Raw genomic sequence first — 24,060 nt, 5'->3', positions numbered from 1 at the left:
GGTCTATTTTTAAATCTTTCTTCCTGTAGTCTATAAGGCAAGTGTTTCAGTTTTCAGCTTCAAAATGATTTGTGAATTTCTTAATGTCTAAATAGTGAAGGTTCATGCTGTGCCATTTCCCTTCCCCACCCCCATGACATAGTTCTAGGGGATGAAAGCCAGGAGACGGTGACTGATAACTGCTTAGAAGGAGTGCAAAACGCTGGTGGGAACAAGATCTCAGGAGTATCTATTGGGCTTCTGCATTCAATCCCAAACACTGGCTCTTAAAACTTCCAAAGTTGTTATTTTTCAGATTTCTTTCTTTAGCCTGTAGGTGGGAGATGCTTAGAATGTTTTATTCTCCCCAAACGCCAATGACACTCCTGGATACACAGCAGAAGACAAGTCCCTCTCAAGTCTAAGTTACCCCAGAAGGCAGAGAAATTGCTAGAAACTGGAGCTCTGTCATGGTAACAGCCTCCAAGCTTCATCTGGCACCCAAATGGACCCTCTGAGGTCTGTGCAATGGCTGCATGTTCCTGATGACCAGGGAAGCCATTCCCAATGCCCTGTGAATGTAAATGCCACGAAATCTACTAAAGAGCTGAACACTGGCCTTTCCATCAATGCTTCTACTTCTCCAGGTTGCCATTCACAAAATGCTTATAAGGACAACACAAGATGAGGTTATCAACTGCTTTGGGGGAAACTCCATGAAATTACTTCTTATCATATCTTGCTAAAAGCTCCTTGAGAACTTAAAAGGATAAGAGAATGAGAACAAGAACATATATTCAAGCAACTTGGATCCCTAACCTAAAACGGAGAATGAATGAAACTATATTACTTCTATAGTCAATAGGAACAATGAGTCAGCTGCCAGCTGCTCAAGCACCACTAAACAAAAACAGGTTGCTTTTAGATATTAAGTTTACAACCTTCTCTGAGTAGAGATTTCCCAAATCATAGGCATATCCTCAAAGGTTTCTGTTTCTATTCAAGTTTCCCTGACCTAGAATCTGATTTCTTATGTCATATCACCATAAAACAAGGATGCAACAAATCTCCTGATTTAACCAACTGTAGCACATGTAAAGAACAAAATTCTAGGCTTTGAACACGTGGCCCCTCAAAACACTGAAAACATACTGACATGGAACACATGTGCTAATACATTTCACTGAACTACAAAATTCTGTCAAGAATGAAGCAATCTCTTCGTAATTTCTCACTGTATTTTGAACTACCATCCTTGTCACCAGAATGAATTCACTACAAGTCTACAGTTTCATTCCCACAAAATGGCTGATTCCCAGGATGAGATGCAAATACAGCTATCAGGTCTTCTTAAATGTATGTGGCCTGTTTGCCAGTGAATAATATAACCCATTGCATTTCCTATAAAGAATAATGAATATTTCTCATTAACACTACCCCTTCATTTGATCACAGGTAAATAAAGTATAATTGTAGTCAAGAGAAAAATCAAGAAGATTAGGCTCTCATTGACAATGAGATTTTTAAGAGCAAACAAAGGCACCAGGAAACGCTTTGGAATACATCACCCAGGATTTGGGATGAGCTTTCTACATCTCTAGAAGAACAGCAACAGATTGGAAATGTGTAAAATAACTAATATGTGTTACATTTACAGTACAGTCAGGACTCTGAGAAAACCCAGTGTTAAATACTAGCAGTCCCGTAGGGCCAAAAGGAAAACAATAAAACTTGGTTAAGTTATTCAAACTAGAAGGATGAGAAGCAAAATGGTAGTTCTAAAATGGTTAGGGCTATACCACCCTGATAATCTAGGAATACCACCTTTTTCAACTCATCATGCTTTATCCACTTGTAGATAAAAGGAAGGGAAAAACTACTTTTAAGTAAACAGAAATGCCCATTTAAAAATCCTACAAATATTTACAAAATGCCAGAACAAGAAAGCTCAGAGCTATTTGGGAAAGGAAAAAAATTCAGAATTAGAAAGAGAGAGAGAGAGAGACTTTCCCCCTCAACTGAAATATTTCCAACTACAGCAAACCTGACTACTCAAGGTCTATGACTTCTCTAGGTACCATTTTCTTAGCAGGAACAAAAGGAAACCAACATACGTCAAAGATAGACATTACATGTTGTTATTGTTCTAAGAACATAAAGACAACAAAATGGAGGAAAATGAAGTATAGATGCTTGAAGATGAAGTCAGGCTGACACTTACCACAAACTTCTCGCCATTCTGCTCCACATGTTTATATGTGGGGACTGATATGGGCACCGCTTGCTTTTCCGTATAGTCGTAAAAGGATTGTCCCAATGAGTCATCACTGGGATCAAGGTTATCTGCCTCATGAGGAGGTACAGATAACACTGTCAAGATCAATTCCTTTTCACCAGCTCGGATCAGATCCACCACCTGCTTGTGTGTTGCCCCTTCCACATTCACGCCATTCCTGAGGGGGGTGGAAAGAGGAAAAAACAAACCCATGAGGCATAAGAGTCCATGACTCCTTCCCAGGTCCCTCCCAAATCAAGGCAACAGAAACAGAAGGAAACTCTAGACACATCCATGTGTTCTGCTATGGACAAAATATCTCTTATTCTCTGTTATAATACAACCTTTTTCTAGTTACTTGAAACAGATTCAATTAATCCATTAAAGATAATTTTAAAAGGCTTGTGTGCAAAAAAAAAAAAATGTGTCTCTAAAGATCCTGATATGAAAACATATCTTTTGTTGGATGAAAAATCCAATAGAAACAGATGAGGTGCCTGTAATCCTATTCACAGCTATATAGTACATGAAAAAACAGGGTGAAGTCAAGGGGGAAGCAAAGCTTTTTAGGCTAAACAGTCCAATTTCCTCATCTGAACTATTTATGTACAAAGCCCAATCCAAGCGTCTCCTGCCTTTGGGGCCATTTGAACAGAATGATTGCCCTTTGTCACCCCAGGGGAATTTTGTTAAATGGAATTTTTTACAAATTCATCTCTTTAGTTTTCAAAGTACAGTTTAATGGATGTACTTCTATATTACTCTCTGATTTATACACATATCCTCCAAATGGCCTGCCCTTCTCACTGCAGTACTTAATTTCTTCTAGAGGAAACAATTTCTTTACAAATTAAATGGAATTTCTCTTTATACTGAATCACGTTTTCTCTGCATCATCTGGTACTGCAATTGAAAGAAACTTTCTACCCCACTTGCTTCATTTCCCCCACCTACACCAATTCATGTTATCTCTCTCCTACATGATTTCTACCCAAAGCCTGGTCTAGTCAGTCTGAACTAGAACACATACATATCTCTTTCACTTGGATTCTATAGAAGAAGCCTGTGTCTTCATTCCTTCTCCAATGTCAGCATGTACAAAAAATTGGCAAAGAAATAAACCACAATATCCAGAAGTCTAAAGTTTTTGTACAGAAAGTTTCCGAGCCCTATAAAATTTACCCAACAATCTAACTACCATACCAAGGGGACGATTTAGCCAGCAAAAATCACAGGGCAACTGGCCCAATGGGAACCTCCTATGGATATCCAAGAATCAGGACACAGACACACAGACACAGACGCGCACACACAGACACACACAGACACACACACAGACAGACACAGACACACACACAGACAGACACACACAGACACACACACAGACAGACACACACAGACACACACAGACAGACACACACACAGACAGACACACACACAGACACACACAGACACACACAGACACACAGACACACACACACAGACACAGACACAGACACACACAGACACACACACAGACACAGACACACACACACAGACACAGACACACAGACACAGACACACACACACACACACACACACACACACACACACACACACACACACACACACACACACACACACCCTGGCCTCTAACCAATTTGATATTTGGGCCTATCTACCAAATAAAAGTGACCTCTCTTCCAGCTCTGACCCAAACCATCAATTCTTCCTTCCTGAGAAGGGTAGCTAAATTGTATAAACAGGACAGTACATCACTCAGCCTGCCTGGGTCATGAATCTGAGTGCAATGAACTACAGTCAGTAAACACACTACTCTTGATATTTTACAAACCTAAGTTTATTTTATATACACAGAATCCCAAAAAGAGCCAGCAATCACACAAGGATGAGATAATTCTTGAAGAAATTAGAGAAGTTCTCACACCTCTGATTAGTTAGAGATATAAGTCCAGATTGGGTCAGTAATTAAAAATATAGTCAACTCTACACTCAATGATTTATAATTCCATTTTTGGATTATTAAAGATTTCTCCTCTCACTTTATTGGATCACAAATTTGGTGCTGAAAAAACCTCAGAGGTCATCTATTCCAATTCTTCCAGTTTACAGACATGGACAATGAGGCCCACCAAGATTAAGTAACTTGCCCCTCATCACACAGGCAGTAAGTGGTAGAGAAAAGAATTCAAATCCAAATTCTATGACTCCAAAATTAGCACTTTTTTTTTTTAATTCTGAACTTCAAAAATCACCAAGTACACATAATTCTTTGCACTGTACCACATGGCCTCTTCTACTTTGCTGCCTGTGACTTGATCATATCACTATGAACACTTTTATTTGAAAGTGAAGCATTGAAATCAAACTTTAATAGTGTGCTGACTAGCACCATCTAGGGAAAGTTAAAGTTGGAAAGAAAGAAATGATAGGTAAAATTGAAGCTAGATAAATCAAGGATGGATTTTATTCATCTATTCTGCTGTTAGCCCACATCATCATAGATATTTGAAAAGCTGGCTAAGAATTTGGGGAGTTTTTTATTTTGTTTAAAGAGCTAGAGGAGGAAAAGATGAAACTATGCCATGCAACAATGGAAATTTAAATAATAACATTTCTGAACTAAAACTAATAGGTTTTATTAAGCATTTAAGAAAAATTTACTTTGTAGGAAATTTTCAGCATCAGATGCCACATAAATTTGTTCAATCATCATTTCTCAACTGACTTCATTTTACCTTAATTAAAAGAGTACCTCTAACATCTTTCACAAATTAAAGTCTAGAGTGGTTCAAGGTAATGAATCCTACAAACGGTCAGAGAAACCCAGACAAGAGACTTCTGGAAAAGCCCTTGGATCCTTTAACCTAGGCTGCAGTCTTCATCTTCACTTTTCACATAAAAAGGGCAAGTTGACCACCCAAAATGTCAAATAATGACAAGAAAGAGTTCACTGTTACATTCTAAACGTATCTACAAACATTTACTTGGTTCCACTGTGAAAAGAACGCTGTATATTCTATAAGTTAATGCAAAAGTGGACATTCCTTCAGTTACAAAAGAATCAAAAGAGGTCAAAGCTAGGATGGCTGATATTCATAAATAGTCCTCTCATCTTAAGAATTAAGAGGTCTCTATGGTCACAGGAATTCACCTTCATTTCTCTAAGACTGTTACATTTAGAGAGAAATTACATGTGTCCCAATTCCTGAGGAAATTTGGGAGATAAAGGAATATTAAACAAATTCAATAATAAATGGGGCACAAGAAAGAAATTTGATAGTACTCTGCTTTCCCTGCTAGTGTAACTGATTCCTTTGTTCAAAAACTTTCAATAACTCCTTAATGAACAAAAGTCCTCCTTAGCATGACATTCAAGGGTCTCAGCAACTTGCTCCAAATCACTTTTCCAGTTTTTTTCCTTTCATACAGCCCACAATATAACCAAGTTAGAAATTTTACTATTCTCTAAACATGGTATTTGCTTCCCACTTCCAGGACTTTACTTACATTATTCTCTCAATCTCATCCATTTTTTCCAATGGCCAATTTAAATATTATCTTCTCTATCAAATTTTCCCTTCCCTACTTCCAAGTGAGAAGTGATGTCTCGCTTTTGTAAGCTTGACCTCACTCTGTTTATTCTTTGATACAGTTAATATCACCTTCTGCCTATTAAAGTTTAAGGTGTCTTCACTCTATATTAGGTTTGTACCCTCCTTGAAGACAAGAGATACTATCTTGTTCATCTCTGTATTAATTTATTCAACAAATATTTAGCAAACACCTACTATATGCCAATGGTTTGACGATTAAATTAATGCGGTAGGAAGAAGACAGTAATGGAACCATGTAGTAAGGGATTCTAATGTGAAATACAGAGCTATGAGGAATTTGCAGATCTTCTGAAATACTGAAACAATAGTAAAACACAATTAAAAACTATAGCTATAAAAGTCCCACAGTGTTTTAATACAGTACCTTACACTGGTAAGGTACTTTGAGGATCCATACTCACTTTCAACTGTTACCTCTTAGCACCAATTTCTTTTATTTTTCCTACAATCCCATCACTCTCATAAGTCAAAAGTGTAATCCTGTAAGGTCACCTATCTACAGGCAATAAGTAACAGAAATGTGTGATGATTCCTCCACTTAAAAATTTTTTTGGGGGGGGGGGGAGCACAGAGCACAAAAGATGGACTTTGATACAACAGCTTTTTCTTACAATCAACAAACTTCCCAAACCAAAACAGAAGGAAAACATAATAAAAAACAATCTACGATATACCATTAGTGCTCACTTACTCAAAGAGGAACTGGCATTAAAGGCACAATCTCCTAAACCTTCCTCTCCTTCCCTTCCAAAACCCTTCCAAAAAAACCCTCACGAATAAACCTAAAATATTATCCTGAGAAAACTGGCTATTGCCAAATTTACTCTGTGTCCTCTGCCTCACCAGAACATTTAATCATGTTAGTGAAATTCTCATTCTTCCATTTTCCTATCTCCTCCCATGGTAGGTAAGTGGATAAGAGTGCTCAGTCTGGGGGGTCATAAAGATCTGAGTTCAAATCTGAACTTAAGACACTTAAGTGTCTAACTGTGTAACCCTGGGCAGGGAAGTTATTTAACTTTGGTTTCTTTCAGTTCCCTCCACTGTCAAATGGAGATACAACAGTACTCACCTACCTCACAGAGCTATTATGAAGCTCAAATGAGATAAAGAGCTTAGTGTAGTTCCTGGCACACAGTAGGTGCTATATTCCTTTCCTTTCTCTTCCCAAAGGATGGTACTTAGGCTAGAGGCTAGATAATAGGGGTGTTTTCAAGTAAGACTCGAACTGAAGTTAGCCTAGCTAGCAGAGCAAATAGCTAAACTGATTTAAACCCTTCTAGGGAGATAAAGAAAAAGAGTATGTATTCAACAGATCAGAGAGCTGAGAGTAATAGAGACCATTATTCTGAATGAAAAGGCAATGACACCACCACCTGGTCATACGTATTGCAGCAAGGAGGCACTACAGAGTCTGTGGAATACTCCTATGTGTCATCAAGTCGTTAAAGACTATCTATCTGATCCCCGGGAGACACTGCAAAATGCAGGCAGGAAATTCCTATAACTTCTAGTAAGGAGAAAGACTTTAATTCAAGCACTATCTTTAAGACTGAAAGACTAATGTGTACCTGAAACAGAAAACAGTCATTTTAGAGTCCCTGGAGAAGGAAGTCTGGCTAATTGGAAACTTTTATCAAATTGTTCCAAACTCACTTTAGATTGGGATTCAGTCCCAACCTACTTTTTATTCTATATTCTGAGTCCCACACCTCAACATTTATCCTGAGAAAAGGAGAATGGAGAAATTTTGTAGTAGCTTCTTCAGTGCCAGGAAGGTGAGGGAGTGGGGACAGGAAAAGAGGATTGACCTTCAGCAATGTGATGCATAACGTGACACCCACCATACTCCTACTGGAAAAGCCCTCTCCCACCACACACACATTGAAGAAAGCTTCAGCACCCAAATCTTCATGGGAAGTCAATCCAATCTGGAAACCTTTCCCAATTCTCCTACCATTTTCCATAGAAAGTAACTGGGCTAAGAATTAGTGTCTCTGACTTCCGCTTGGCTTTATGTCTCAACCCATTGAAAAAAAAAAAAGACACACTCCAAGCCTTCTAATGACTAAGAAGACAACAAAATTGACTACAAATTTAGTCCAGCACCTTCCTCACGCAAAAAGAAACAAGATAGAAAAAAATCCCGGAGCTGGAGTCAGAAGACTTGAGTCCAGTGTCTGGCTCTGCCCCTCACTTCCTGGTGGTATGACCTTAACCACTCTGGGCTGAGTCAGTTCCTTGTCTGTAAAGTGGTGTATCTGCCTCCACCAACCTCACAGGGTTGTTGTAAGGGTCAAATTGCAAAACACATAGGAAACTACTCTGTAAAATGCTATACAAATAGAAGTGATATTAACTGTGTTAAACAGCAAATCTGATTCAAACTGTTTTCTGAAGGCCTACATTCCTAATTTTGAATAAAACCATACAAGACTTTAAAGAATTCTACCTTGATAGACAATCTTTAAAAGTGTTTTGTAAATTACTCACCACCACCTCCCCAACTCCTCCTACAAACTGGGTGAAAAGACCTTACAAGTTAGGGAAAAATAGACCCCTGACAGCATATTAGGAAGCATCTCCTCTGCCTGTTTATTGGCTTGGTTACAGGTTGGAAGAGGCTACTTAAGAATGAAGATTAGACTATTAAAATAGGGAACTGCTCCATAACTTTAACACAGAGCTGTCTTTTTAAATCTGCAGTTAAATACCTGACCAACAAAGGGTGGCCTCCCTTTCGTCCAACAGACTGTTCTCTATTAATCACACCTTCTTTAGGCAATACCTAATACAAGGAATAACATGAAGTCACAGATATAAAACCAGAAGACACCTTGGAGCTTATCATGGCTTATCCAGTCCAATCTCATCTCATTTTACAGATGAGGAAACTGAGGCCCAGAGCAGCTGTGACTTGTTTGTGATCATCCAAGAAGCTGGAAACAGAGATAGGACTTACACCTGAGGCCTCTGACTCCAAATCCAGTATTCTCTCCCTTCCATTCAATGAGTAATTCTCTCAAAACCTTACTGTACTTTGCCCTTGACTATTCTACTCCCACGTCATGGGACACAAGTTTAAATGATAAATATGGTCAAAGAAGGAGCAGCACAAGCTTGTTAGTAAAAACTCTTCTACATTCTAACACATTAGCTTTCAAAACTGTGCTTTGACTGTTTCAGTCAGATATTCTGCATTTCTCTTCTCTCAGGACATTCAACAAATACTAAATAGAGCTCAATCCTCCCCAAAATCAACCTCTTTATGTCCAGCTTACATGTGGAAGGCCCTTAGGTCACAAAAAATACTTCCAAACTTTCTGATCAGCTGTAAACCTATGCTACCCAACTTAACATGTTTGGTCTGCTTCTCCAGTGCCTATTGAGATCTTCCATCACTCTAGAATAAGAGAAAACTCTCAATAAAAATATAACATTAGGTTCAGTCAGCACTAAAAACACAAAAGCTCTCCAAGTCAAAAAATCTGGAAACAACCAAGACACTTATCAAAATTCAATGGCAAAATATAATGCTATTCCAGTGCTGCTATGAGGGAAAAAATATCAGCAGAAATCTTCTCAGAAAAATATCAGTTCTTTCTCCTACAACATAACTCTCTTGTTCAACCAGTTACTACTTGAAAAAAAAAAACTTTTAGAATTTCAACATTTACCTCTACCTCTCTTCTTATTCACCCATATAAATTCAGTGCACTTTTCAGTCAGAAACAAATAACTTACCAGAAACAAGACATAGGCAGAGCTTTTACAAGATGACAAAATCCTCCAAATTACAATCAAATACTTGCTGAATATGGAGGAAGTAATTTTCTTTCCCCTTCTTGCCTTCTTATGACAGGAGTTCTTGGCCTGTAGTCCATGAACTTGTTTTGTTTTGTTTCTTAAAGATTTTACTAACTGCATTCAAATATATTTGGCTTCCTTTGTAATCTTATGTGTTTTATTTTAAAAACATGACACTAAGAAGGAATCCCGATGGCACACAAAATGGCAAGGAACTTCTGCCTTATTAAATACTTTATATAACTCATAGAATCATCATTCTACAACATTTTTTTACTATAACACTTCTCACAAGTTTCTACCTGTTAAGGACAAGAAGATTGAGAAGTTAAGTTTCTTGAAAAAGAAATCATATATTCTAGGCCTGTTTCTTGACACACAACAAAAGGGTCAAATTGTACAGATTTTCATCACTCTGTGGAATCTACTCAACTTCAAAAATAACTAGTGACCCAAAGGTTAAGACTCCTTTTCTTACCCTCCAGGAGAATAAATAAGCAAGACTTAATACACTTAAAAGAAAGAGTAACCAGAGAAAGTCTTTTGTGCTTTACCATTTCATCCAAGAGGTACAGGGAAGGGAGGAAAATTCCCAAACCTCAAAACCTTCTAATACAAAGGCAGAAAGGAACTATAAATATTCTACAATCTTATAGAGACAAAGAATTTGAGTTAGAGATGGTATTTAATTTAAAATATACTGAAGCTTTTAAGAAGCAATTAGTCATGCAGGCATACATGCATGCATACATGTATATATGGGTGCATGCATGCATACATACATACTGCTAAGAAACTGAGGAATGAGAAAGTCCATCCATTTCCCTTTTAATATAAAAAGCAGAACCCTAAGTCTCTGAATATCAGGGTCACCCAAAGACTCAATGATACTAAATTTTATGGTACAGCAGAAAAAAATGTGTTTGGAATTAAAAAACCTTAGTTCAAATTTGAGCTTTACATTTATTTTACTACTTATGTGACCTTGGGTAGGTCACCTATGCAGCCTTCAGTTTTCATCCATACAATGGAGGGTTTAGACTGACTTGTAAGAAGTGCACAGTAGCACAGACTCATCTTCCTGAATTCAAATCTGGCCTCAGATACTTACTAGCTGTATGACCTTAGACAAGTCACTTCACCCTATTTGCCTCAGTTTTCTCATCTGTAAAATGAGTTGGAGAAGGAAATGCAAACTGTTCCAGTATCCAAATGGGATCAGAAAAGGTCAGACACAACTGAAAATGACTTAACAACAAAATACTTTAAAAGAAAAAACCTCACATTGATTCTACTATTTGGAGAAAGTACTAATATGCCATGCTCTAAATTGTTCAAGTACAGTATTATGACAGTGACTACTTTGCTGTCTATTATGAGTAACAAAATTACATGTTTAAAATTAGAATATGGTATTCAATATGGGAACAATTAAAAATAAAGTAGTTTTCTTCCATTCAAAGGGCTTAAATTTAAAAAATAAACTAAATTTGTATTTAAGAGGATAAACATACATCCCAAACAGCTCAAATTTATGCCAAAATAGAATAGGAAGGAAAAGAATAAGAAATAACCATTCTGATATAAAAAAATAAGCCTTTGAGGTAAATTCTAAGAATAATCAATCATCTTTTTGCAAGATAAAGATAACAAAATTCAAGCTCCAAGCCCTTATCCCTTCAGATAACATAAAACACAAAGTACAACAGAACTTTTCAGAGGTTTTCAAGGTGAAACTGACAAATATCTGCCACTGGTTGATCTTTTCTGGTCTTCAAAGATTTTCTACAGCCAACCCAGCAAGACTAGACATTTCTTCCAAAAATTAGGAGAATAGTCCAAGGTGGTAATTCCAATAAGGGGTAGTAATAAGGTCAAAAATCACCATAGTGGTTTTCCTATCCTTAAATCCTTACTTTCTTCTCATGTTGCATTTATCACTACTAGAGACTGATCACTCAAGATGAAAAAAAGCCACTTTAAAAAATATAACTAAGTACTGAATCTTCTACAAAACTAGCTACAAATCTAATTTAGGGGTTTGAAAGAAACCTTGATTTTTCAAAAAGTTCTGTTTCACTAAATTTTGTGGCTAATTAAGCCAAGATCATGGACTCAATTCCCATGAACCACTTAGTTTGCTCTATTCAGTCTATAGCCACAGTCCTTTAATCCCAGTCAACCCTCTCCCAAACTGTGGACCAGGGCAAATCACTGGATATCAAACAGTTATCTACTGGTGACATGTTAGCAACACAGCCTTCAAGTGTGAAAAATAGCACAGCATAAAAAAAAAAAAGAATCTCTCCCAAAGATATCAAGAAAAGAGGAGAAGCGGAAAAGTGCCCACGTGTACAAAAATATTTATAGCAGTCCTTTGTATGGTGGCAAAGAACTGGACACTGAGAGGAGACCCAACAATTTGGAAAAAGCTCAAAAAGTTATGTCATATGCATGTGATGGAATACAACTGCACTATACGAAATGATTAAGGGGGAAACACTTCAGAAAAGTTTAGGAAGACTTGTATGAACTGATGCCAAGTGAAGTAAACAGAACCAGGAAAATAATTTATATAACAGCAATACTGTGAAGACAATCAACTTTGAAAAACTTACTAACTGATTTACACGATGACCAACTGCACTTCCAAAGGACTCATCTAGAAATATGCCATCTACCTCCAAATAGAAAACAGATGAATTAAGAGTACAAATTGAAAGATGAATTAAAAGTACAAATTGAATGCTTTTTTGGACATGGCTAATGCAGAAATTTCTTTAGCATAATTATATATATCTGCAAGAGAGTTTGTTTTTCTTGGCTTCTCAATAGATAGTAGAGGAGAAGGGAATGGGAATGAATCTGGAACTGTAAATTAAATTAAAATAAAAAAGTATTTTATATTTTTAAATGCAGTTGTTTAACAATCAACTCTCATTGCAAACTTATCTAAAGTTGAGCAATTAGACATGACAACCACACTCTGAGGGACTGAGGTACATACTTAATATGCCTAAGGTATAGAACCATGAGGGAAAGAAACATATATCACAGGCATATATAAATGCTTATCAGAACACAAAGAGCTAATCACAAGCCAAGTGATTCCACACAGGAAATTCACTTTTATATTTTCACTGAGATTAATACAAGTAAAAATAACACAACTCAGGATGAAATTCAGATAGCACAATGAACAAGAGGTAATTTCTAAACATGGAAAACCCAAAGCAATCAAAATGTGAGAGAAAAAAAATTACATCTTTATAAGACACAACATATAAGCCCACTGCCCTAACAATTCATAGATTGCTAAATGTTCCACTGCTACTCATTTGAACATGAATTAAGCACCCATTATGTGCAAAGCATTGTGTAATTCTCTCCCCTTTAGGGAGTTTATAGTCTAGAGCAAGGGGATAAAATACAAACAAAAATACAAAGATAACCTTAATATACAGTATCATAGATATGCATTAAAGGTTTATAAAATAGGAGGTGATCTGAGGTCCAAGGGAAATGTCATTATCAAGTGTACCAGGAAAATTTAGTATTTGAGTTGGATTTCAAAGGGCAGAGGAATTCAAGAGGTAAAAATCCAGGAAGGGAAGGTATTCCAGGCCCAGGGAAAAAACCACAGGTCAAGTCAGAGGAGGAGAAAAGCAAAGCGTTCAATTTAAATGAGGCTGAGAATATGTGCCAAGGCACAAAATAAGCCTTAAAAAGTACAGCAGCACCCAGATATGGAGCACTTAAGACAAAAAAGTCTGAAATTCACTAGGTAGGCAACAAGAAATTATTAAAGAGTTTTGAAGAGAGGAATGACATAATTAAATCTCTTTATAAAGGAAGACTTGTAAAAAGACTTGTAGCAATAGGAAGGGTACATTAGTCAGAGGATGCTGGAGTGGAAGAAGAAAGAATTGATGAAAGGCTACTATATTATAATGATCACGGATGACCCAGAAGAAGAAGTGGAGTACTATGGGCATGGTATGCTGCAGATATTGTTAGACTTGGCTAATCTGTTAGTTAGCTTTGCTAAACTGCTTTCTCCACATATCCTTTTTATTCTTTGTTACAAGAGATGATTCTCTGAGTTGGGGAGAAAAGGAGGCTATATATATATATATATATGTGTGTGTGTATGTATGTACATATACATGTGTATATACATATATGTACATATTTTTATATATACATATACATAAAAGTAGAATTTCAATAAAAATTTTAAAATAAAAACAAAAAGAAGATATTGCAATAATTAAGGCAGGTATTTATGAGATCTTGTGTTCAGATGGCAGCAGTGGAATAGAAATTGGTGATGAGAGGGGAGAGGTACTGACCAGAATTGGTTAACTGACTGGTTATGGACTGAAGGAGAGGGAGGAGTAAAAATAATCCCCAAATTTTGAAAATGGAAAATTGGATTAATGGTGATACTACTAGCACTGACAAACAGTAAGGTCAGAAGATGAAACGGGTCTCAAAGAAATGATAATAAAGTTCTGGTTTGGACATGTCGAACTTCACATTGTTGTGAGTGGGACATCAAAGTGGAGATGTCCTGCAGGCCACTGGAGATGTGAGACTGGAAAACAGAAGAGGTCAGGGCTATACATATATATGTGTGGTGTGTGTATATATATATATATATATGAGCACCTTTTGTTCAAGTGGTAGTTGAAGCCAATGTAATGAATCAGATTAACAATGGAAAGAGAAGGCCAAAGACTGACCTCAGAAACAGCCACATGAAGTATAGGGGAAGTGCATAAGGGGCCAACAAAGAAGATATGTGTGTAGTGAGAGGCCAAAGGAGAACCAAGAGAGATGGCTGTGTCTTTGAATTCAAAGGAAAGATGACTCTTTAGGACGAAGAGGTGAAGATCGGAAAGATCATGAAGAAATGTCACTGATGAATTTTAAGAACCAGTTTCCAGAGAATGACTGGGACAGAAATTATAGTCCTGGGGACTGATGAGAGAAAAGATGGTGAGGAAAAGAAAGCCATCTGTTTGGAGGCTTCCAAGATTCTAAACTGGGTTCTCTTCTTTTCTTTCTCAGTATTCTCCTCTAAGTAAGGTCATCACCTCCCATAGGTTGAATTATCTTCTCTAGAAAAATGACCCCCAACCCTAATCTTGCTCCTTATATCCAGTCTGACTTCACCAATTACCAATTTGATACTGTGATGTCACTATTCAGATTTTCCAAAAGAATCTCAAACTCAATATGTCTACCCCTTAAATAAACTCAGCCTCTTCTAAACTTCAATATTTCTGTTACAAGCATCATCAGTCTTTCAATTGTTTAGCTTTGTAATCTCAGTCACATTAACTCCCCTAACAATGGTCCCTCATATTCAATCAGCTACCAAGTTTTCTTAATTCTACAAACATGTCTCTCAAATCCATCTTCTCTCCACTCACATGGCTACCACCACCACTTCATTTCAGGACCTCATTACTTCTTACCTGAACCATTACAACAACCTCTCAAATGGAACTCCAACCTTCCAGTCTCTATCCTCAACACAGGGGCCAAAATAATCTTTCTAATGCATAAATCTGACCATGTGACTTCCCTGCTCAAGAAGTGTAACTGCTTCCCTATTACTTTTATAATACAGTACAAATTCCTCAGTCTGCACTTACAACCCTTTACAACCTGGTTCCATTCTACCATCCATCCATCCTTCCATTTCTCTCTCTCTCTCTCTCTCTCTCTCTCACACACACACACACACACACACACACACACACACACACATACACGTGCGCACGCACACACAAGCATGTGTATATACACCCCTCCACTGACTCACTACCACCTTCAGGATGAAATATAAAATCCTCTGTTTGGCATTCAAAGCTCTTCATAACCTGGCTTCCCCTCTACCTTTCTAAGGTCCTTCTACTTTATAGTCTTCCATGTATTCTGATATCCAGTAATACTGGCCTCCTTATGTTCCTTGTACAAGACACCTTCACCTGCCAACTTCTGGCATTTTCATTGGTTGTCCCTTGTATTACCTGGAATGCTCTCCCTCCTCATATCTACCTCTAGACTTCCCTGTATTTCTTCAGGTCCTAGCTAAAATACAACCTACAGAAAGCTTTCGTCTTAAAATGCAAATACCTTCCCACTATTATTTCCAATTCAGCCTGTATATATCTTGTTTGAATAGAGTTGTTTGCATGCTGTCTGCCCCATAAGATTGGGAGCTCCATGAGAGCAGTGATACTGTCTTCTGTCTTTCTTTGTGTCCCCAGCACTTAGTACAATGTCTAGCATACAGCTGGCACTTAATAAATGTCTACTGACTGACCAACTTCTCAGGCTTATTGCACAATACATCCCTTACGCACTCTATGATCTACTCACTCTTCCCCTAACTCAGTACTCAATCTCCTCCTTCAGTGCCTTGTACTCATTGTTTCTGGTGCCTGGAATGTACTCCTCTATCCTCTGTCACAGAATTCATACATTTCTTTAAGGTTTGGCTTATATGGCATTCCCTATGCAAAGCCTTTGGAAAAATCAATAACGTTTGCTCTTTCCTCAAAAAAATCATCATATATATTCTTGTTTACATCTCTTTGACGACAGAGACTGTTTTCTGTCCTATCTTTGTATCCCCAATTGGTGCTGGGTACTTTAGAAGGTACTTAATATATGCTTGTTGGTGTAAGTTTGAACAATTTTATCAAGAAAATTAACGACAATAAAAAAATGCAAATTTTAAAAACTATGAGGAATCACACCCATCAAATTGGCAAGACAGTAAAAGGAAAAATTCAGTATTGGTAGAGCTGTGGCAAAACTGGCATACTAATTCACTGCCAGTCCACCTGTCACTTGGTACAGTCACGTTGGAAAACAAACTAGAATTATACAAAAAAAGTCCCAAAATTATTTACTACCTTTGATCCAAAGATTGTCTAGGCTTATCACAAAAAGTTTACTGAAAGCAAGAAACAACTTATTAGGAGCACTATCTCTAAGAGCAAAACACTGAAAACAAACAGTACACCCAATGACTGGAGAATAGCTAAGTTGTTAAAAAATGAATATATGTAATGTAAGAATATTATGTAATATGAATATGCTACATGGAACTTAATAGACAGGAAGAATTCAAAGAAACATGAGAAGATTTGTATAAAGTAATATTGAATCCTAAAGAAAGCAGAACCCACAGAACAACACATACAATGATTACAACTCTATAAAGGAAGACAATTTTAGGTAGCAACATAACTTGGATGTTGTGGCATAGTGAACAGAGTTATCAGGAAGACCTGAGTTTGAATCCTACCTCAGACATGTGCTGTGAAACCCTGGCCAAGTCACTTAACCTCTATATGCATAAGTTTCTTCATCTGTAAAATGGGGATAATAATAGCACCTACCTCCCGAGGCTTTTGTGAAGATTATATGAGATGATAAGTATAAAACACTTTGCAAACCTTAAAGAGCTACTTAACTATTAGCTATTTTTGTTAGTATTATTCTTAAACGCTGTGGACACTGGTACTAAAGTTAAATTACACATCCTTCCTCTCTTAATGAACAGTCAAGTACTCTAGAGTAAGGCTCATGTGATAACAACTGCAATCACTCTTTTGTTCTCTCTTGTTTTCAAGGATTCTACATTGTAAGGGACTGACCTGTATTATCTGTCAGAGTTTCTATGATGCACTGAAACACCAAAATTTTAACAATGAATAGAGAGATAGGGTTGTAGCTATATAGGGCAGAAGGGTCAAAGAAAGTCTTTTTTTAAAGTCTGGAGTGACCTAGGTAGGTTTGTAGGTAGGTAGGAAAGAAATCAATGGAGAAAGAAATACAAGTGAGGGGGAAGAAGGAGGAGGAAAAGGGGAGAGGTCTATCAGAGCAACACCCTGGAGAAAATGGGAAAGAATGGAATCAAGAGGCACTAAATTTAGTATGTAGTAGGGATACTTCTGAGAGGGAAAAAAAAAGGAGAGAGAAGGTAATGATATTAAGATGCTTAGAGAAGCAAAGTAGAGAGGGTAAGAGAAGGCACATCAAATGGATGATCTGCAGGAGAAGCTGGAAGTCGAATCTTTTCAAAACTTCCATTCTCAAAATTAGATAGTGAATGAACTGTTTTCATTTAATAAGTCTCTCTGTTTAAATATACCAGACAACATAACTCAACACAGAATACTCATAGTACCTTCCAAAAATATCCCAACGCTATTTTTTAAAAAGTCAATCTAGTTAAGCTATTGCATATTTCTGTAAGGTGATTTTTTGGCAAGCAGCCCTCCTTGCAACCAGCTGAGAGAATAACTGCATAAGCAAAAGCCACCATGCTCCTGTAGGTCATTCTGTACTTTTCCAAAGCAGAATAAACTAATAACTTATGTCTCAAGTCTACAGAAGATTAAGACCTCTTTCTGAAGTCTTAACATGAGGTCTGATCATCACGCCTAAAGAGTTTTCAGGTAGATATCTGTTCGTCCTTTGCTGCCAAAGAAGACCATGCCATCAGAGAAATAATGACATGACTTGCACTTAACTTTGTTTTGAATGAGGGAGGGCTGTGCAGGTCAACAACCTTACTTCTCCTCCAGAGCTATCTGAATCCAGTGACCAGATATTCATCAGGATGACTGGAGATGACCCAGGATGAGGCAATTGGGGTTAAGTGACTTGCCCAAGGTCACACAGCTAGTGAGTGTCAAGTGTGTGAGGTAAGATTTGAACTCAAGTCCTCCTGACTCCTGCACTGGTGCTCTATCCACTGCACCACCTAGCTGCCGCAAGTTTTCAGGTAGCTTAAACAAGGACAAATCACTTAGGAGATGTTTCTCTAACAGTGAAAGTTCATAGGTGAGAAGAAAACAACTATACTCATACAGAATTCTTTATTACTTGCTCAGGACCTTAAATACCCTGCTGATTAAGTCTATTTCCTCAACTATTATAAGAATATAATTTAGTTGGCAGGGGCCAAAAGAATTAGTAATGGATAGTAATTTACTGATGAATTCCAAGTATATGTATATTACCTAGTATTTGACTCATTCTATACTAGAAAACTTCACCTTCTTAGTATTCTGGATGACATTTCAATCAAAGAGAATTAACTTTATTGTCATTATTAATCCTTGTATTAGTTTAAAGTGTTTTTCTTTGACTTTCTTTTTGAAATTGAACATGGGAGGAGGAAGTAACCCTTGGTATTAAAATAGATTGGTTTTCTGTCTTTAACTCCTTTTAACTCCCAATAATATGCAACATGCTAAAAGGAAAAGGATGAAAGGAAACACTTCTGAAGAAGATTGAAGAAGAAGATTGAAAAAGAAAGAAATAGATCCATAGGGCAGTCAGCAGAGAAGCTGACAGAGCCAAGAGGGGAGCAGGCACCAGATCCTACATCTGCAGGCTAAAGATGAAATGGACAGCTTACTTCTATTCCTTAGCAATCTGAAAATCAGATTTTAGTAATTTGGGGCTTGAAACATATCGGAAGAATAAAATTGCTTTCCACCAGCTGTCTTCTTAAATCGAAGTATTACTTTTTTTTCTAATATGAATTTTTCCTCTTTCAAAAAAGTCAAAGAAATAAACCTAAGACTATATAAGAAACCAGACAATGAAATTCTTGAATCTGGTTCTGCCTTGAGAAAGCTATTCAGACTCCTTATGCCACAATTGCCCCTTCCGGCAAAAAAGGAGACCAAACTCCTTCCCTGATATCATAGGTTTTAGCGCATAGAGCCAGGTTCTGCCATTCATACGTAAAATAAATGGTAGTGAGCTACCACTAACTCCTCAGTTTAAACAAATATTTACTAAGTGCCCTGTGGAAAACACTGTGATAGGTGTTGAGGAAAATACAAGGTTAGGTTAAGACACATTTCCGGTCCTTAAGAAGCTTACAGTCAAATAGAGGAATAAGACACAAACACTGATGACAAAAATACACAATATTACCTAACTACATTAGAGAGTTACAAAATCAAGTGTTATGTAAGGTCCAAGAGGGAAGGTCATCACCAGATGCAAATCAGAGAAGGGTTTTATGGATGAGGAGGCATTTAAATTGGACTTAAAAAGATGGATAGTAATTTAACAGGCTTAGCATAGTGGGGAGAGGGGGGAAATAAGGGGAAAGAGGAAGAGAAAACATTCCAGGCATAGAGAATAACGTGAAAAAAGGCACGGAAGTGGGACATTACAGGCTGTGTTCTGAGAGCAAAGTAACCCAGTTTGAGGCAAATAACAAGTACAAAGAAGGGAATCCCTGGAAAAGGGAGATGGCAAACCACACCTTTAAAGGAACCGTGATGAGCTCTGCTGCCCACATCCTGACAAAGAGATGCTGGATTCAAAAGAAGACATATTTCTGAATATGGCCAAGGTGGGAATTTGGTTTGCTTGACTATGCATATCTGTTACAAGGGTTTTGTTTTTCATTTTTCCCCCTCAATGAGGAGGAAGAGAAAATAAAATTTTTGTTCACTGAAATCATCTTAAAAATAAAGGTAAAATGGCACCAAATTATGGAGTACCCTGAATGCTAGACAAAAGAATCCAAACTTTTGCAGTAAGGAATCACAAAAGATTTGAAGCCAAAGACAATGGAAGGATTGGAGATGTGCTGCACAAGTGCAATCTAAATATGAAAATAGAGAGAAAAAAAATACAAGATAACCCCAAGGTTTCAAACTTGTGACTAAGTGATGAATAAAATCCAATAGTCAGAAATAATGAAGTTGGAAAAACAATCAGGTATAGGGAGAAATGGTACAAGCTTAGTTTACGAATTGAGCTTGAGATGCCAGAGGACATTTAGGTGGAAATATTCTGTAAGAAGATGGAGGTGTGGGTCTGGAGCTCAGAAGTAAGATGCAGACTGAAAATAGAGATATGAGAGTCAATATCTATGAGAGAGTAGTTGAAGCCATGGGAGTGAATTAGAATGATAAGGGAGAAAATATGGAAAGAAAACAGGACCACTGGATAGACCTCTTGGGGAACACTTCACATTAAGCAGTTGGTAGAGTATCTCCCTTGAGCTGTTATTCTGGTTGTGAGGTTAGAGGCCTATATACCTAAGGTATTTCTCCTGTTTGCCTAACAGCATCCACTTTCAGGAGAGTTAGCTAGGATTAAGGGTACAGTAAAATGAATCTAATTGACTCAGATCAAACCTGTGATTCACTGATACTAAGTTCTAATCAAATGAGCTTTAACAGGTACAGGCAGAACCACTGCAGTTAAATAGCAATGATGTGCACAGGTTTTAAGCATCACAATGAATTCACTGTGTCAATTAAGTCACTTTGCTTCTGTGTCAGATCATAGGATTTCCCAATGAGACTCATTTCAGAAGTAATTTGTGGCCTTAGGGGACACGTTAACAAGTCCACATCAGAAACAAACTGTAGACACCATATAAAGCAAGGTGTCCCAAGTCAATGTGATTGGAAAGGGAACAGGTCCCAGAATACCACCTTATCCATACACAGAGGCAAATATACGTACACTCACAAAGGGCCTCCTCCTAGTCTTAACCCAGCTTCTGAAAGGAAAGTACAGCCTATTTCTGGATTTAGTTTTATTGTTTTCCACTCTCCCTACAAAACTAAGTTATTTCCTGGGTTTATAATTATGATGGATATAGTTCCTTCACTAGCAGTCAGTTGAGTGAATATAACAAGGACACAAAATACCTATTTAAATCATCTGTCTCACAACTCATAAAATAACTAGGAAGATAAAGACATAAACACAAAGCTATTATCTGCCAATATTTGATTGCCCACCAAATTTCTTCTCCTATTTGAGTTTATTTATAAAGACATAGCTGAACTCCAAAGAGGTCAAAATGGCATGTCAATAGAAAGAATAGAAGAACCAAATGAACCTACTAAATTCTGTGCCACCATTTTTCTAGAAAGTCAAGGAACTTTGTTTAGAGTAAAATAAAGAAATAAGCTGATGGTGCAGTATCTTAGATGGTAGAAGTGATACAGCTAAAGCTACAAAAGTAAAGTTAATCTTGACACTACAGACATCTACTATCCTATTCTATGCAATATTTAACTGCTTTTCTGCCCAGATTAGAATATGGGAACATAATGATTAAATCAATTTTCTAAATAGGGCCTTGGTTTCTTTCCCACAGTGAACATGACAATAAGAACTGAATTCAGAATCCCAGTCATATAACAACACAGATATTTCCTTTTGTCAGAACAACTGGAGAGCAGAATCATGCCACACTGGAGAAAGCAGTTCTTTTAAGAGGCTTTAATCAGTTAAGGTTTTGTTCTTGAATTTGACTTACAATGAACAACTTCTCAAAGAGCCATCTTTTCATCCATTCTTATAGAATGAAGCCAAAAACATGTATGACTCGGAAATTCTCTTTAAAAAGCTGTACAAATCAATGACTTTTAGTAGGTATTTTCCCAATGCTTTAACTTTTGTTTGGGGCAAAAGATCTGAGATAAAAGATACATTTCCTATATACTACCACAGACAAATACCACGGTGATTGGCAATTGCCCATCTCACTGGGATTCCAATCAACCTAATTCAACATGACGAAGCATTAATACGACCTTCACTTACTATGTAATAGGCCTACTAACTCTGAAGGCTGCAAACTTTACCCCCAAAAGACCAGATCTACCCAAAAAACACATACCCAAAAGACTAAGACAGATTCACCAACTAACAAAGATACGTCCTCAAAAATATGGAGGAAAAATATAGATTCCATATACAAACCACAAATTCCATAACCAAAGCCTTCCTCAAGGCAACAAGAAATTGGTCAAAAACCTTTAGAAATAAAAAAAAATTAGCCAGAAGTCAACAGTTCTTTCCCATACTATAACAGTACAAAGACACAGTTATTTTGGTTCTATTTTTTTGGATGCACTCTTCACTCTTTAGACTGTGCATGCATTCACATCAAAGAAAGACACACTCAACATATGTTATACTGGGAAAGACTACAAGGTGGAAACTAAGTTTGTTAAACAGGAAGGCTTTGAGTCTGAAGTAAGATTTAGAGCCCAGAAGCCCTATTCATACTGCAATTACCAAATCCTACAACGAAACAATTTCCTAAATCAGATACTGTTTTGTAGAGAAGGAGAAGAAAGTAAACCATGCTGGCTAAACTTGACCCAAACATTATACCATATCCCAAGGTAAAAAGGACCTTTGTGAATAGATTTTTTTTTCAAGTAACAATTTTACTTGTATCCAAACTTGTACACCTTTTAGTCCTAAATTACAAGTTCCTCTGCCCACCTACATCACCATAAACTGCCCAAACAACTGCACAAAGTGGAAAAACACGACTGTAATTCTTTTGAAAAAAGAACAAACATCAAAAAAAAAACCAAACCTTTAAAAAAAGCAACTGAGTTATGTGGAAATTCACAGGATCAAGATATAAATGTAAACACAATCTAAACTACAGCTACACAATGATTACCCATCCTTGGCTCTACCCCCACTTTAGATTTCAACAAGAAAGCTTTTCTGAACAAGATATGATAGGCCAAAGAACCTATCTGAAAGACAGAGGAGTTCTCTTAAATATTTTACAGAGGAAGAACTGGAATGCTTCTGGGAATAAGCATATAAATTTTTATAAGAAAATAAGTATGTTCACCAACCATGATCAAAACCAGGAAATGAAATCTGTGCTGTGCCCTCTTCCTCTAGCAACCAGACATTACCCTTGAGAAGTCAAATCTGCCCATACACACCAAAATATTCATAGCTACACTTTCTGTGGCAGCAAACAAATGGAAACAAGGTAGAATCCATGAACTAGAAAAGAGCTAAACGAATTGTGGCACAAGAATATAATGGAATATTATTGTACCATGAGAAATGATGAATGTGAAGAATTTTAAGAAGCTTAGGAAGATTTATATGAACTGATACTGACTGAAGGAAGCAGAATCAAAAAAATACATATATGATTAATACAATGTAACTGGAAAGAATAAGGACAAAAAAAAATAACTGAACGGTTAAGTGATTATGATGACTAAGCCTGGTCCCAAAGAAGAGATAAAAAATGTACCTCTCTCCCTTTCTGGAAATGTGGAACTGTGGATGTGGAAGAACCCATACACAGTCAGACTCAGTTAAAACGCTGATTGATTCTGTTGAACTGCTTATTTTTCCTTTTTTTAATTCTATGCTTAGAAGGAATGATGGAGGTATAGATATATTCAGAAATGAAGGAGATGTTTTGCCCCAGAAAGCATGGGGGAAAGTCATGTCTACCCAGTAACTGATTTATTGCTCTTACTCAGCATAACCAAAGAAAGTATAAGAAAGGACAAGACTTGAATTTGGAAC

The 24,060-nt window shown here is 37.1% G+C and overlaps 1 protein-coding gene across 2 annotated transcripts in view; it reads right to left on the bottom strand.

The window, feature by feature from the left end:
• The window catches only part of SNX27 (sorting nexin 27), a 70,492-nt gene that overhangs the window by 44,740 nt on the left and 1,692 nt on the right, over positions 1-24,060 (bottom strand). For both annotated transcript variants that reach the window (XM_072644837.1, XM_072644838.1), the window contains exon 2: positions 2,201-2,432. In XM_072644837.1, the coding sequence (XP_072500938.1) occupies positions 2,201-2,432 (232 nt within the window). The remainder of the gene's footprint in view (positions 1-2,200; positions 2,433-24,060) is intronic.

This window comes from Notamacropus eugenii, chromosome 2, assembly GCF_028372415.1.
Source record: "Notamacropus eugenii isolate mMacEug1 chromosome 2, mMacEug1.pri_v2, whole genome shotgun sequence".
Lineage (NCBI taxonomy): Eukaryota > Metazoa > Chordata > Mammalia > Diprotodontia > Macropodidae > Notamacropus > Notamacropus eugenii.
This window is presented reverse-complemented; position numbering and strand designations above follow the sequence as displayed.